Source organism: Macrobrachium nipponense, chromosome 35, assembly GCF_015104395.2.
Source record: "Macrobrachium nipponense isolate FS-2020 chromosome 35, ASM1510439v2, whole genome shotgun sequence".
Classification (NCBI taxonomy): Eukaryota; Metazoa; Arthropoda; class Malacostraca; order Decapoda; family Palaemonidae; genus Macrobrachium; species Macrobrachium nipponense.
This window is the reverse complement of record NC_061096.1, coordinates 17,645,038-17,661,049: the sequence shown is the minus strand read 5'-3', so window position 1 is coordinate 17,661,049 and position 16,012 is coordinate 17,645,038. Positions and strand designations below refer to the sequence as shown.

At 35.8% G+C, this 16,012-nt stretch overlaps 2 protein-coding genes across 3 annotated transcripts in view; both read left to right on the top strand.

Annotated features, from left to right (window-relative positions):
* LOC135208291 (uncharacterized) overlaps positions 1–15,065 on the top strand; it is a 27,003-nt gene extending 11,938 nt beyond the window's left edge. The window contains exons 5-6 of the mRNA XM_064240394.1: positions 6,563–6,635; positions 14,932–15,065. Coding sequence (XP_064096464.1) covers positions 6,563–6,635; positions 14,932–15,065 — 207 coding nt within the window. The remainder of the gene's footprint in view (positions 1–6,562; positions 6,636–14,931) is intronic.
* Positions 1–16,012, top strand: part of LOC135208447 (uncharacterized) — a 683,342-nt gene that overhangs the window by 335,453 nt on the left and 331,877 nt on the right. The window lies entirely within an intron of this gene.

Here is a 16,012-nt window from a genome sequence, read left to right as displayed (position 1 = left end):
GGGGTGAATAGCCCAAAATGCGTATAGAAGGCTTTGATTCGTTGTTGAGGAGCCTTTAGTGGATGCTTGAAGTGGATAAGACTGTATTTTTTTCTTTTTCTTTTTGCACAGGCTCATCCAACATATTGATAGATAAAGTATGAGTATATATTATATACACAAATGTGATATATATATATATATATATATGCGTATATATATAGATGAGATAGATATATACATATACAAATATAAATATATATATATATATATATATATATATATATAATATATATATATATATATATATATAGCCAAACACACAAAAACTATATATATATACATATATAATTTTATACAAAACAAAACATTACACATATATACACATATATATTGCACGTATTTATATGCATACATCATACATATATGTTATAAACAATAAGCTTTTCCCCCAAGTCGAGGTAACTAAAGGGAAAAATAATATGAAAGTCATTATTTTCCTTCTTCGTATTATTTTCCCTATAGCTACCTCTTTATATATATATTGACACATATAATATACACATTAGAGCAATTCGAACCTAAGCCAGACCGAGAATTTCAAAAACTTGCTAGCAAAGGGCATGAGGGAGTCACCAAACCATGCAGTCCAAGGATTATTGCTCTAATGAGTAAATGTGGGAAGTGTAGCCTGATGATTGTTACGAGAGCTTCACCTTTCATAACTTTTATCAAGCCGCCGAACACTTAGCAAAGGCTGTAAAGGAACAGATATCGGATATGTTTAAAATGTTTATTCATCAGAATGGACCCAAACGCCCTGTCTCCTCTGAGATATGCTTCTGCATATGCAATAGAATAGTAAAGCTAGTCTTCTCTGCCTCAGGTGACTTTAAATTAATATAAATTTTATTAAATAGGGCTCAAATTCTGTATTGCCTTTACGTTAAGATTTCATATCAATATATAGTCTTAGATGTGTTTTCTCCTACAAGGATTTGTTTGTTTTTTGGTTCAGTTTTCGCGTTCGTTTGTTTGTATATTATTTAATTGCAAGATTACACTGAAAGACAAGTTTAGATTTTTTTAGAGAATTTCTCCATTTATGATTCTCGTGACTAGCAACAAGTGATTACATTTTGTGAGAGATAGGAATGGATAGTTTTTGGAGGGAGGACCTCTTCGTTTAGCTTACTCATACCGAGTGGAGGTTAGCTCTCTGTGAAAGTTGACTTTTGCCTTTACTTCCCATTCTTTCATGGAAGCGGCAAACATCTACAGGATATGGCTTCTCCATTATGTTTCTCACGCTTTCATCAATGTAAAATATATATATCTTGCTGTTAAAGAAATCAATGGCGCAGATAAACTTTTTCTTGAATTTTTTGAAATTATGATATAATGACTATTAGGAGATAGCTCCATTTTTTTTGTGTATGAGAATTGGTGTCATCACATGCATTGTATTTCTTACCTTCTTTGAATGTGAATTTTGAATTATGACGATATTTCTTGCCTGTTTGCAAAATGAAACTGCAGGTTCACAATTTTCATTGCTTTTTAGCAACAATTTCTCAATTTATTTTCTCTCGTAAACACACCAAAGACAGAAGGTGTGAATTTTCCGTGAGTCCTTCGTGCAGGACGATAGGGCAGAACTTCGAAGCATTTAGGCAAATTACAGGCTAAAGAAAATGAAAAGGAAAAGCTTAAAGGAGCAAATAGTTGGGCTAACTTCGAAGAAGCTATAGACCTTTCTTTTTATAAAAAAAAAATGATTGTTACAGAGAACATAAAAAGAAGAAACTAGAGGAAAATTATTTGCTTTTTTAATTTAATTTCTTCTCCAGCTCTGTAAACGCGACGTATATTCAGGTGCCCTCGTTTCATTTGAATATATCAGCGATTCCCGTGTCACCAGGAATATGTAAGGTTTCATCGATAATTCATTACCCCATTATGATAAATTTATTTCCTGTTTTATTCCACATAACGTAAAAATTGCTAAGGAAGTAAATCTGTCAGAGTGATTGTTAGCATTTTTCAATATCTGCTTTGCAAGTTTTTTTGTAATAACGGTGGTTCCTGAGCTACAACAACAACAACAACAATAATAATAATAATAATAATAATAATAATAATAATAATAATAATAATAATAATAACAACAACAGTACTACAGACGATGGATGCCTGGTACCAACTCAAGAAAAGAGGCAACAGAATCAACCATCTGATGTTCATGGACGACATCAAGCTGTATGGTAAGAGCATCAAGGAAATAGATACCCTAATCCAGACTGTAAGGATTGTATCTGGGGACATCAGGATGGAGTTTGGAATAGAAAAATATGCCTTAGTCAATATACAAAAAGGCAAATTAACGAGAACTGAAGGGATAAAGCTACCAGATGGGAACAACATCAAACACATAGATGAGACTGGATACAAATACCTGGGAATAATGGAAGGAGGAGATATAAAACACCAAGAGATGAAAGACACAATCAGGAAAGAATATATGCAGAGACTCAAGGCGATACTCAAGTCAAAACTCAACGCCGGAAATATGATAAAAGCCATAAACACATGGGCAGTGCCAGTAATCAGATACAGCGCAGGAATAGTGGAATGGACGAAGGCAGAACTCCGCAGCATAGATAAGAAAACCAGGAAACATATGACAATACACAAAGCACTACATCCAAGAGCGGACAGACTATACATAATACGGACAGACTATACATAACACGAAAGGAAGGAGGAAGAGGACTACTAAGTATAGAGGACTGTGTCAACATCGAGAACAGAGCACTGGGGCAATATCTGAAAACCAGTGAAGACGAGTGGCTAAAGAGTGCATGGGAAGAAGGACTAATAAAAGTAGACGAAGACCCACAAATATACAGAGACAGGAGAATGTCAAACAGAATAGAGGAATGGCACAACAAACCAATGCACGGACAATAAATGAGACAGACTAAAGAACTAGCCAGCGATGACACATGGCAATGGCTTACAGAGGGGAGAGAGAAAGGAAGGAAAACAAACTGAAGAAATGGATAACAGCGGCACAAGATTAGCCCTAAGAACCAGATATATTCAAAGAACGATAGACGGAAATAACACCTCTCCCATATGTAGGAATTGCAAAACGAAAAATGAAACCATAAACCACATAGCAAGCGAATGCCCGGCACTTGCACAGAACCAGTACAAAAAGAGGCATGATTCAGTGGCAAAAGCCCTCCACTGGAGCCTGCAATGCAAGAAACATCAGCTACCTTGGGGGGGTTGGGGGGCAGTAATAAGTGGTACCGAGCACCACCTGAAGGAGTGATAGAAAGCGATCAGGCAAAGATCCTCTGGGACTATGGTATCAGAACAGATAGGGTGATATGTGCAAATAGACCAGACGTGACGTTGATTGACAAAGTCAAGAAGAAGTATCACTCATTGATGTCGCAATACCATACCATGGGACACCAGAGTTGAAGAGAAAGAGAGGGAAAAATGGATAAGTATCAAGATCTGAAAATAGAAATAAGAGGATATGGGATATGCCAGTGGAAATTGTACCCATAATCATAGGAGCACTAGGCACGATCCCGAGGAGATCCCTGAAAAGGAATCTAGAAAAACTAGAGGCTGAAGTAGCTCCAGGACTCATGCAGAGAGTGTAATCCCTAGAAACGGCGCACATAGTAAGAAAAGTGATGGACTCCTAAGGAGGCAGGATGCAACCCGGAACCACACACTATAAATACCACCCAGTCGAATTGGAGGACTGTGATAGAGCAAAAAAAAAAAAATTATAATAATATATATATATATATATATATATATATATATATATATATATATATATATATATAATTTTAGCAAAATGACTGCAAAAAGAGCATTGTAAGATTTTCATTCCTTTTTGACACAGAGACTTTTGCTTGATGGAGGCAATATATCACTCTCAAATTTAAGGAATCATAATTCCCAGCGGAAGCAAATATGAATAAAAGCCTTAACCTGTCGCGTTTACATCTTTTGTTCGCGAACTTGGGCCATATTAAATAATAGCCGGGGTACGTTCCGATTTGGCATGACTTTTGATCTCTTGGTGAAGACGGACCGATTTTGGCTCTAAGGTTATTTTTGGCCTGTCCTTTATATGCGTTCGTAGTTATAAACGAGAGCTGACAGAACGTGTTCATCACACTGCATTAGTAGTTGGTCTTGAAATGTTCCAGACAAAGCAGTTAGTGGGGAACGGAAGCTAATAGAGGGGAAATGTAACTCCTAAATATCTCCTTGATGCCAAGAAAAATGTAAAAGGCTGCCTATGCGAAGGGGAACTTTTATGGTGCTTTCCGCCTGATAACATGTTTATAAGAAAATTCAGTTGCTCGTTCAAGATATGTGTTTATGTTCTTCGCTCATTTGCTTTAAAAGCCACGTAGAGTAGATATATGATAAATTGAACCATAAAAATGGCGACTTATAAATTATTTTCTAACAGATGCCCAGTTCATATTATCATATATTAGCAAGCCGATACAGAAATACAGGTCGTTCTAGACTAATGTACAATTTTGCATTCGTATGCTTTCTATGTATCTGCTTTTCATGTTTTATTCAACTTGTTCATTGTTCTGTAACCACACAGGAGACTAATTACACTAATGTTATGATACGCATGTATTTTGTCGCGTATGAATATTCGTAATATTAAGGAGATGCATTGCATCACGGGAATTTGAACTTACTTGCCCCTTTGTCTTAAGGACCAATATCAATTTGAACTTAAAATGTTTTAGTCTCCTCTCCATGTGAGCGTTGTTTTGTATTCATAGTGATTCAATGGTAGTTTCCTGTTCTTTTATCTTAATTAAATGTTCATGTTATTATTATTATTATTATTATTATTATTATTATTATTATTATTATTATTATTATTGAAAGAATTTTAGCAATTCTTTCATTAATGAATGACTTGTGTTAGTAGGTGAACGAGGGAGCTGAGGTAACCATTATTCAAAATGTAATGATTTTGGTGCAGAGTTTTATGTGAAAGCTAAGATTTTTGTGCGCTGAATACTTTGTGAGTTTTTAAGATGTTTCAAAGCGAGATTAAAACGATGAAATATAATTTTTTCCTTGTTATTTTGCGGAATATATTTCGTTTTAAATGACAGATGGTTTTGGCTTAGTAAATACAATTTGAATGCTATAATGTTTTTGGTATGAAGTAAACTCCGTATCTTTTACCAACCATAAGCTTTTAAACTTTTCTATTTTTGTTTGGAGCTTAAAAAATCGCAGTTAACAATTGATCACGAATATTTTAGGGTCTTCACAATTTTTCGTTCTGAAAATATTGTTTAAAAATTACAATATATATGGAACTAATAATTTGTAATTAGAATTTAATTTCTATTTTGGTTTTAAAATGTTCATATTTTCCATAAAATGACATAATTATACTGCATACAATTGTATCACAAATAAAAACTTATTCAGAGTAGAAATTAAAATAGAATCAAGCAAAAGATCCCCTTTCAAAGACCAAATTATCGGCTATAACGAGACGAATCCTCTTACATCTTGAGCCTGAAGAAGTTTAAGTCGCCCTCGAGGAGCATCGGCGAAGTTTGGGAAATAAGCAATGAAAAAATGTTCGATGCTTCCCGAGGGATCGTCATCAATAACTTCCTATTTGCAAGGCAAACTGAAACCGAAAAATTCAGCATGTGTGCAAACGTCTCGAAACAGAATCGAAACAGTTTCAAAATTCATAAACCCGACGTTTCGAAATGCGTGCCTCTCTCTCTCTCTCTCTCTCTCTCTCTCTCTCTCTCTCTCTCTCTCTCTCTGTTTTTCCGCCAAAGGAGCAGTGTGCCCTACTTATTTTTTTATTAATACAAAACATAAAGTACACGAAAAAGGGCATTTTTTTGTAGAAAACATGCACTGCAGTAGAAAACCTTATCCTGTTTTTTCTTAACATTTTTACCTGATGTCGAATCTGCCTTAAAAAGAATTAAATGAATAACCGATTATTTAAATCAGAGTCTGCTATCTGCAACTGACTTGGCATACTTAGTACTACTAAGTTAGAAGATAATAGTAAGCAAATGTGATGCGAAAGAAGTAACTTGAAGTTCAACGAAATAGTACTAAGGGCGAGGAGATGTGTTGAGGCTCAGATCGGAGATGTAGGACAGATCCGCCTTATAAGAGCAAAGCTTATTGGCCTTGCATAAAACTAAAACTACAAGGCTATTTTATATGACCTCCAATTAGTTACAGGAACGCAGTTTTCCTACATTCCTCAAAAGCATTATATGTTGTAGAGGTCTCACACACCAGGCAAAACTGACTTTGAAGACAGTAACAGTGAATCTGATTCATTCCTTTAATATTTCCGATCATATCTTGTTTTGAGTATGATGCAGAGAAATAACATTAATTTTTCGAATAGTACAACTTATGAATAGTAGGACGTCACCAACATCGCCCTTCCATAAATTGCAAGTCACACAAGCATAATTTCTGATATGTTTCAGCATTTGCTTATCAAAATTTTCAGGACAAAGTATCCAATGTTGATGCCACAGATGAAATATCACCTAATCCCTCTGGAGTCTCTGAAACAAGAACCTGTGAGGCTTCGATTTTATTGCGGTATCTGGCTCAAAGTTGAGAAAAGTTGTCAGTAATTGTGCTCGTCTATTTTCATGAGTTGATTAAAGAGTATTAAGAGCCATTTGTGGTCAATAGGTTTCCAGCGTAAAGTTAAAAAACTTTGTAGTAGGCTGAGAACATGTAACCCGAGTGCTCTAGCCGTAGGTTGTATAGTATCGCATCAGGGATCTCTTGTGTTGAAACTCCCTTTCTTGAAGGTGTGGCCAAACACTTTCTTTACCTTCCTTCGATATTTTCGAGGATTTTTCATATGAAAAAAAGTCATTATGAATTGATGATCATTCTGGATTAATCTCTCCATTTTTTCTTCTTCCCATTTTTAGCTAAACCAATTTATATATTTATTCTTAAAAAATTTAAGCACAATAATAATAATAATAATAATAATAATAATAATAATAATAATAATAATAATAATAATATCAACATACAAAAAGGCAAAGTAACGAGAACTGAAGGAATAAAGCTACCAGATGGGAGCAACATCAAACACATAGATGAGACTGGATACAAATACCTGGGAATAATGGAAGGAGGAGGTATAAAACACCAAGAGATGAAGGACACGATCAGGAAAGAATATATGCAGAGACTCAAGGTGATACTCAAGTCAAAACTCAACGCCGGAAATATGATAAAAGCCATAAACACGGGCAGTGCCAGTAATCAGATACAGCGTAGGAATAGTGGAATGGACGAAGGCAGAACTCCGCAGCATAGATCAGAAAACCAGGAAACATATGACAAAACACAAAGCACTACACCCAAGAGCAAATACGGACAGACTATACATAATACGAAAGGAAGGAGAGAGAGAACTACTAAGTAGAGAGGACTGCGTCAACATCGAGAACAGAGCTCTTGGGCAATATCTGAAAACCAGTGAAGACGAGTAGCTAAAGAGTGCATGGGAAGAAGGACTAACAAAAGTAGACGAAGACCCACAAATATACAGACACAGGAGAATGACAAACAGAACAGAGGACTGGCACAACAAATCAATGCATGGACAATACATGAGACAGACTAAAGAACTAGCCAGCGATGACACATGGCAATGGCTACAGAGGAGAGAGCTAAAGAAGGAAACTGAAGGAATGATAACAGCGGCACAAGATCAGGCCCTAAGAACCAGATATGTTCAAAATACGATAGACAGAAATAACATATCTCCCATATGTAGGAAGTGCAATACGAAAAATGAAACCATAAACCACATAGCAAGCGAATGCCAGGCACTTGCACAGAACCAGAACAAAGAGAGGCATGATTCAGTGGCAAAAGCCCTCCACTGTAGCCTGTGCAAGAAACATCAGCTACCTTGCAGTAATAAGTGGTACGAGCACCAACCTGAGGGAGTGATAGAAAACGATCAAGCAAAGATCCTCTGGGACTATGGTATCAGAACAGATAGGGTGATACGTGCAAATAGACCAGATGTGACGTTGTTGACAAAGTCAAGAAGAAAGTATCACTCATTGATGTTGCAATACCATGGGACACCAGAGTTGAAGAAAAAGAGAGGGAAAAAATAGATAAGTATCAAGATCTGAAAATAGAAATAAGAAGGATATGGGGTATGCCAGTGGAAATTGTACCCATAATCATAGGAGCAATAGGCACGATCCCAAGATCCCTGAAAAGGAATCTAGAAAAACTAGAGGCTGAAGTAGCTCCAGGACTCATGCAGAAGAGTGTGATCCTAGAGACGGTGCACATAGTAAGAAAAGTGATGGACTCCTAAGGAGGCAGGATGCAACCCGAAACCCCACACTATAAATACCACCCAGTCGAATTGGAGGACTGTGATAGAGCAAAATAATAATAATAATAATGACTTGTCAGTGGCCATACAAAAGGCTAAATTAGTCAGAATTTTCTGAGTGCAACTGGAGCTCTTAATTTGAAAGGCTTCCATTCATCTTTGTAAAAGTCATTCGTTGGGGTTCTATATCTGTAATGTAGATAAACCTGTCAAGTACATAGTCTTATGAGATTTTAATAAAACCGCAAGTGGAGATCATAGAAAATGAATATGAAAGTTGAACGAAGCGCACAGAAAACGATTAAAAGTTTTCCAAAGTTCATCAGAATGCAAGCAGAATAGTTTTGGTTTTTATCAATTATCATTCATAAAAAAAAGCTTAAATTTTATTTTTATTTTCATCGTATTTTAACAGAGAAGCATGCATCAGGGATCTTAATAAGAAGGAAAGGAAATGCTTTGGACTTCAAAGCTGACGCCTCCTGAGTACAAAAAAACTATTAATAAAACTTGTCATTAAGTTTATTTTCAAGAATAAGAAGATTACAAGGAACGTAAGATAATTGGACAATGTAGCTTCAAACGAGGATATGGAAAATGTTCCCTAAAATATTGACGTACTTTTTCATCTGAATTATTTCGGTTAAAGATCTACGTACGATAATAGAGTAAACGTTCAATTAGGTTCAGAGATATGAATGATATTCTACTGGCAGGATCTCTAAATGTTGTTGAAGATTAAGCTGGCCTCATGCTAGCACGGGCTCCTGCTCATAGAGCATTCTTTAAAACGTATGAAATTATCAACCTTCTTTCAGGAGAGTGTGTGAATATACGAAGGCTACATGAAAATATTGATCTGCATGGGGTCATTCAGGGAGCATGAATTTATAAAGATATATTTTGTTAAGCTGAGTTTTATTGAGATAATTATACTCCAAAAATTGTTACGCACCTCTGTAGGGGAGATAAAATAAATGCAAGTTATAGGGAAATTTGAATAAATCGTCTATGATCAGTGTAGCTATCGCATTTGGAAAAAAAAAACATTGCCGTACTTTATGTCTAGTGAGAAAAAATCTTGAATAAATTACAAGCAAAACGCAAGTTTCATTTGGTAAAGTGGCTATTATGCATACGAGGCTTTCGTGGAAGGGCAACGTAGGAATGCAAGCGCATTTGCAAGCTTCGTAGTGAAATCCTTGGGAAGAGGCTTAAAGACCAGATCGATGTTTTCTTGCACCTGGACATCATCTGAGTTGGTATGTATGTACAGAAAGTATGAAAGCATACTTGAATATATTATTTTGGTCAAATATAGTAAAGGCCTCCCTGTAGGAATCCCGGAAGAAAAATATTCCCATTGGTATGAGTCAGTCTCCGACTTCTCGTATTCCTTTAATAACAATCGTCAAATGAGGATTTTCCTTAACACCCAGCTCCATCAATGGCAGAGGGAAGGCTCATCATATGCGGTGAAAATTGAATCCCCCATCAGGTAAGGCTTACGAACAAAGGCGACTTCTAGGCGTGGTGGAGATTGAAGGCGGCCTGGATTAAAAAGAGAGGGAGCGAGAGCGGATGCAGGATCAGGAAGAATCTTCATTTTCTTCATGAGTGATCTTGGAATATTCCCCCGCTCATTGTTCCTTCTCACAAAATTGTCTCGATATAAAGCTGCCATACTGCCATAGTGTCCATCTTAAGGGGGCCTCCATTACTAGGGCTCTTGGTGCAATGCTGATGAGCAAATCGTGTGAGAGTAATTTATTAACTTTTGTACATTGTAGAAAGAGAGTAAAAGGCAATCTGATAAGATATGGAACATGGGCTTTAGCGATTTTAACACTAACATTCGACATTCAGATATTTTACTCGGTGATAACTTTATGAGTTAAGCATTTTATTAGTTGAAAGTATATATTCTTTGTTATTTTATTATGAAAAATAATATGCCTAATTTCATCGTGGATATTAAAAAAGAGGCTCTTGTTGCTAATTGCGTAGAAGGTTGTGCGTGCATTATTATCTAAGAAGTAACCTTGCGAAAAATTCATAATCCTGTAAGTGTACGCAGTATTTTCAAAAAGGAGTCAATTCTTCACGTTGCAAGCCTGACAAAATATAAATAGAACATTTGCCTTAGTAATTAAAACAAGCAGTGCATTATTTGAGGTGTGTACGTCAGCTACAATTCAGCTGCTTCATTTGCTGAAGGAGTTATGATTATTAAAGGCCAACAGCATTCCTCGATAATAGAACGTCATGACTGTTGATATATTAATTCCACCAATGTGATCAAATGACAATTACCGAAATGAAAACAAGCATTTTTGTATTGTCTTGTTATCAAGAAACCTGAAATCTATCGATTTGGAATATAAGAGCTCCACTAATGTAGTAGTCAGCAAAAATGACTGAACTATAGTATGGACCAAGTTCAATACTGAAGATCTAGTGAACTTAAAAAAAAAAAATTAGCACTAGCAGTGCATTGACTTTGAAAATTACTGAGTTTAGTCACAATATCTCCAGGACTTTGTTTTGTCTTATAATTAGGATCGTTATTCACACTAATTAATTAACATTAGTAAATAAAGCAAACCAAACCGCTAAACAAGATTATATATTAAGGTAATGTGACCTGTAATTGTTTTTATATATTGTTTTCTATCAATTTTTAAGTGACCTACTTTCTTTTCAGGTACAGTTGCGTGATAGCCTTCAAAGGGTATAATCGTAAGTTGTCTTTTCTTTCCATTTTTTTCTGTCTTGTAAAATTTTGGAATTTTCGTTTTCCAAAGATATTCGTTTCAAATTGTTTTAATTCTTATAACAAATTTCCATTTGCTGTGTTTTGTAGTGATTAGGGTGGTTACCAATGCGTCAGTGGCTTTTCAGATTGACGATGCGTTTTATATATATATATATATATATATATATATATATATATATATATATATATATTATGATGTGTGTGTGTGTGTGTGTGTGTGTGTGTGAATATAATATATATATATATATATATATATATATATATATATATGTGTGTGTGTGTGTGTGTGTGTGTGTGTGTGTGTGTGTGTGTGGGTTCGGGAAGATAGTATCCAAAATAAGATAGTGACTTTCCAAAGTAACTTTGTAAGTTAGTGCACACTAAGAGACAATATACGTGTATATATATATACTATATATATATATATATATATATATATATATATATATATATATATATATATATTATATATATACATACTATGCATGCTTCAGTACTTGTTGAAGAGACTCCACGCACGAGAAATAAACTAGCATATAAATGTTCTATATAAAAAAATGATTCCCTCAAAATAAAAGTAATCGGTCATCTTTAAAATCGCGCGAATAATCGTCTTTATTCTTTCATTGAATGTCATCCCCTTTTATTATCTTTTTTCTGTTCAGACTTTATTCTTTCGTCCCCTGCCGGGCATCACCTGGAAAGAGAAAAGTTAAGACAAACTTGACCTTAATATTAGTTCTATCTGTTGTGGAGAAAAGCAATATTTTGTCACGCACATGAGAGCTTCCTTAATTATAACTTTTCTTTTAGAACCAAGAAGTTCCGTGCTTTGAGGCACCCGGCTCCTCGTGGTAACCGCTCCTTCTCTATTTGCATAAAAAAAAGAATGATTAAAAAGCAATATGGCTCCGACTTTTGATGCCTTAATTCACTTTCTCTTACTAATGAAGAACACTTCCTGCTCAGTCAAGGCTTAAAATGGGTATAATTTGGTAAATTAGCGACGTGACGAGTCAATAAAATATTCTCCGCTTCCCACCTCTTCATACATCAGAAACCTTTTAGTATAGAAAAGGATTCATTGCACAGAGAAGAATTCAATGCAATTTCTGATAGATCTCCGAGGGACAAATGTCAGTTGAGTTAGTCTCATTGAAGAGTATTCTTCACTCTAGCACTTTTGAACGTTTCTGGTTCTCATATTTCGACCCTTGAGTAATTTTAGATTTCATTTTAGTTTCGTAGGTTGATATTTCTGCCTTGCAGTATTGTATGCATTCGTGTAAAGATTAAATTCTAGTTAAGTTAAGTATATTTTAATTTAACCAGATCACTGAGCTGATTAACACCTCTCCTATGGCTGGCCCGAAGGATTAGATATTTTTACATGGCTAGGAACCAATTGGTCACCTAGCAATGGGACCTACAGCTTATTGTGGGATCCGAACCACATTATATCGAGAAATGAATTTCTATCACCAGAAATAAGGAAATTTTAGTAATAATGATTATCATGAAAGGTCATTTTCATTTGCTCACGTGTTTGATTTCGGTTGATATCACAATGCTTCATTGTACAGAGGAAAATGGGTGACGAAATTTCTTGGGTAAGAACCGAAAAACGTTTAAGTCAGTTGTTGAACATTTTTTTACTGAGCTAAAGCAACTCCTTTTCATTAATTTTTTTAAAGTGTTCTCATTATTAATCATCGACTCTCTTAATTTTAGGTAAAATCACAATCGCCGAAGCACCATTTCAAGTGATGTTCAGTACATTTGTTTTTCCCTCAGCAAAGTTATAATTTCTCTAAAAACAAAATATCTCTCAGGTTAATACCATTTTGCTGTACTACTATGAGATTCAGGGTCTCTGTAACACGGTTTTTTGGACTTTGCTCCTTGTCAAAGCATCGGGTGTAGCTGAAAGTTGACATATGTGTATTTTACAACCACACACAAATTTTGTCAGCATTATCAGTAACCTCCAAAAAACCGATAGTTTTAATTTTTAATTTTTATAGAGTAAAAAATGATCTAGCCGACGCCATGGCCAATGATTACGAGCCAAGAGTCGAAAAAACATTCATTACGTAAGCAAGGTAAACAAACACCTTTTGACTAAATGTTGCCCCGCCCATCCACCAGACAGAAATGCCATCGGCTCTGAAACCCAAAGACTTTATGAATGGCGGAACGATACATAGATGTGGGTGGGGTATCATTGCTAGCGTAGTAATACTACTGTAGCAGTAGTGCCGCAACAGTATAGCAGTAATATACATGAATTAAACTTTTAGACCAACTCCAACTGCGGGATCCTTGAGGATCATTTAGCACTTCTTACAACTACTCGAGAAATCAGTTTTTATAGCCAGAAGTTAAATTTTCTAATCCAACAATGCCCATGGTAGCCTTCAGTGTTATCCTGAATTATAACAAGGCGAAAGTGGGTGGAGCCTCATTGAGTCACCATTCTGACGATAATTATTGGTGAAGGTTTAAAGCCAATATACGGTACCGGCTATTTTTTTTTAGTAAATAGGTAGATAGCCAATAAATAAAAATTGCTTGACATTGGATATAGCAATTATCAAATCAAGTTGTCTACTATGTTTTGGTAATTACCCAACTATTCCCTACATCTTGTCAATCTGATTGTGACCTATAAAGTAGACTGTAATTCTTTGGAACTTATTTTGGGAGTTAGACTAATAATCGAAGTGTTTTTTGTATTTATTAACATATTTTGTTTGGTTGTTGTTCATTATGACAATTATCAGTGGGGAGGTTCCAGAGTTCATAAAGGTGTACTGCTTTGCTTGTATTTAAATTTGTATGTCATTGTTGCCAGAGGTTTAGCCTTAGTTACGTACAGCCAATCATCCATCGAGAAAGAAAGGGAAGAAATGATGTCATAAGTTACGTAACGAGTGCGTTCGAAACCTTTTCTCTGAGGAAGTGGCCCGTCTTCAAAAAAGGTCACTTTTACATTATAAGTACCAAATTTATTCAACCTACGTAGTGCAGAATACACTCAAAATTTATGTGTTGATATAATATGTATTCTGAATAAGCGTTATATTTATGAAATGCATTGATAAAAAGTTATTGCGAAAAAACCGTGTTACAGAGGCCCTGAATCTCATAGTAGTATAAAAGTCTGGACTGGAACTTAATACTATCGAAAGATTGAAGTAACAGTTGTAGTAAATTTGAATCTCATACGCTTCGGTGTGGTGGTGGGACACTCATGAATCTTTATACTCGTAACTGTCACAATAAACTTGCTAATATGTATATATATTATGTAATAAAGCTATAAGGTTTCCTGCTTTTCAGTGGGCCAGATCGACCACTTCAAAATGTGAGTGTTTCTAATATTTGTGCTTACAGAGCACCTATTTAAAGAACCACTTTAAAACTTCAGGCACGTGTCATCACTGTACCCGATGTAGCAATTTAATTCCAGCAACGCATAACTTCCGCAACTTCCAGTAATATACAATGGAATTTAATGACAGCTAAATCTATGGTTGCGATTAAAACGATTGTTCATCCCTGTTAAAAATAAGTGAAAATCAAACATTTAGGCCATAAAAAGTCTAAACTGTCCCATAAATATTCTAGAGTGTGATGTTATTCGCACATCTACTCTCTGAATTAAACACGGAAGTTGCGAAAAACTATAGGTTATTGGATTTTACACCAGGCGAGTCGAGTCGAGTCAAGTCAGACGAGTCATATGACTCGAGTCATTTTGAATCAGCTCCGTTCTCACTGACTGAGTCAGAAAGTCAGAATCAAGCTCAACAGGGACTAGATGGAAGCAAACGCTCTCGCTGAAATATCGGTGTTGCTGTGGCTGAGGCGTAGGCGTCAAAGATTATGGATTATGAGATTAATAATAAAAGGCCAGAGTTTGGAAGCTTTGGACATCTATTCCCAGACTTGATAAACAATCCAGAGGAGTTTTATGACTTCTTCAGAATGACAACTGAACAATTTAAAATGTTAGTGGAGGTAACTGCACCCTACATACGAAAATAAAACACCAATTTAAAAGAAAAAAAAAAAGGGGGGATTGGGGGAGGGGATCCGCCCGAGTCATTACTCTGAATCGCCTTGACTCGGGAATGGCTCGACTGGCTTGGTGTAAACTCTCCATTGTAAATTAATGTGGCGATTCAAGAAGTCATGAATCGTCTTGACTCGTCTTCACTTGACTCGACTCGACTCGCTTGGTGTAAACGCCGCCTAAATAACTCCAACTACCCACGATAGAGAAGAAATGTTTCCGCGCTCGAGAAAACTCTTTGCTTTGCTGCCTCATTAATCCGATTTTCCTTCAGCCATGCGAATTTCCGTAAACTGATACGTCAATAATGAGCGGCTGGTACGATTAGAAGCCCTTTTTCCCCCGGTGCAAAAGAAAGCGAAACAGGGCCTTCAGCCGGAAAGAAAACGAGAAGCTTCACAAGTGTTGAATACCCTCTCGCATCAATTTTTTTTTTTTTTTCTTTCGTCCATCATAACCCACATGAGCATAATTAAGTCAGTTTGTTCCGTGCTGGCGGCTGTCAATAGACGAACCAAGCTTGAAGAAGCCCTACTCTTCTCCCTTCCATGAATTCCGTGGTCTGAAAACTGCTAACTTTCCCGACGTATCATTTGTCAAGTTTCCTTTAGCAGCGAGTTTCCTAGTTTTATTCATAACGTTAAATTAGATTCTTCTCTCGGAAACAGCTCTTTCATACAATAGCCTCCTATCTGTTTATTAAACGGTAAAAGGC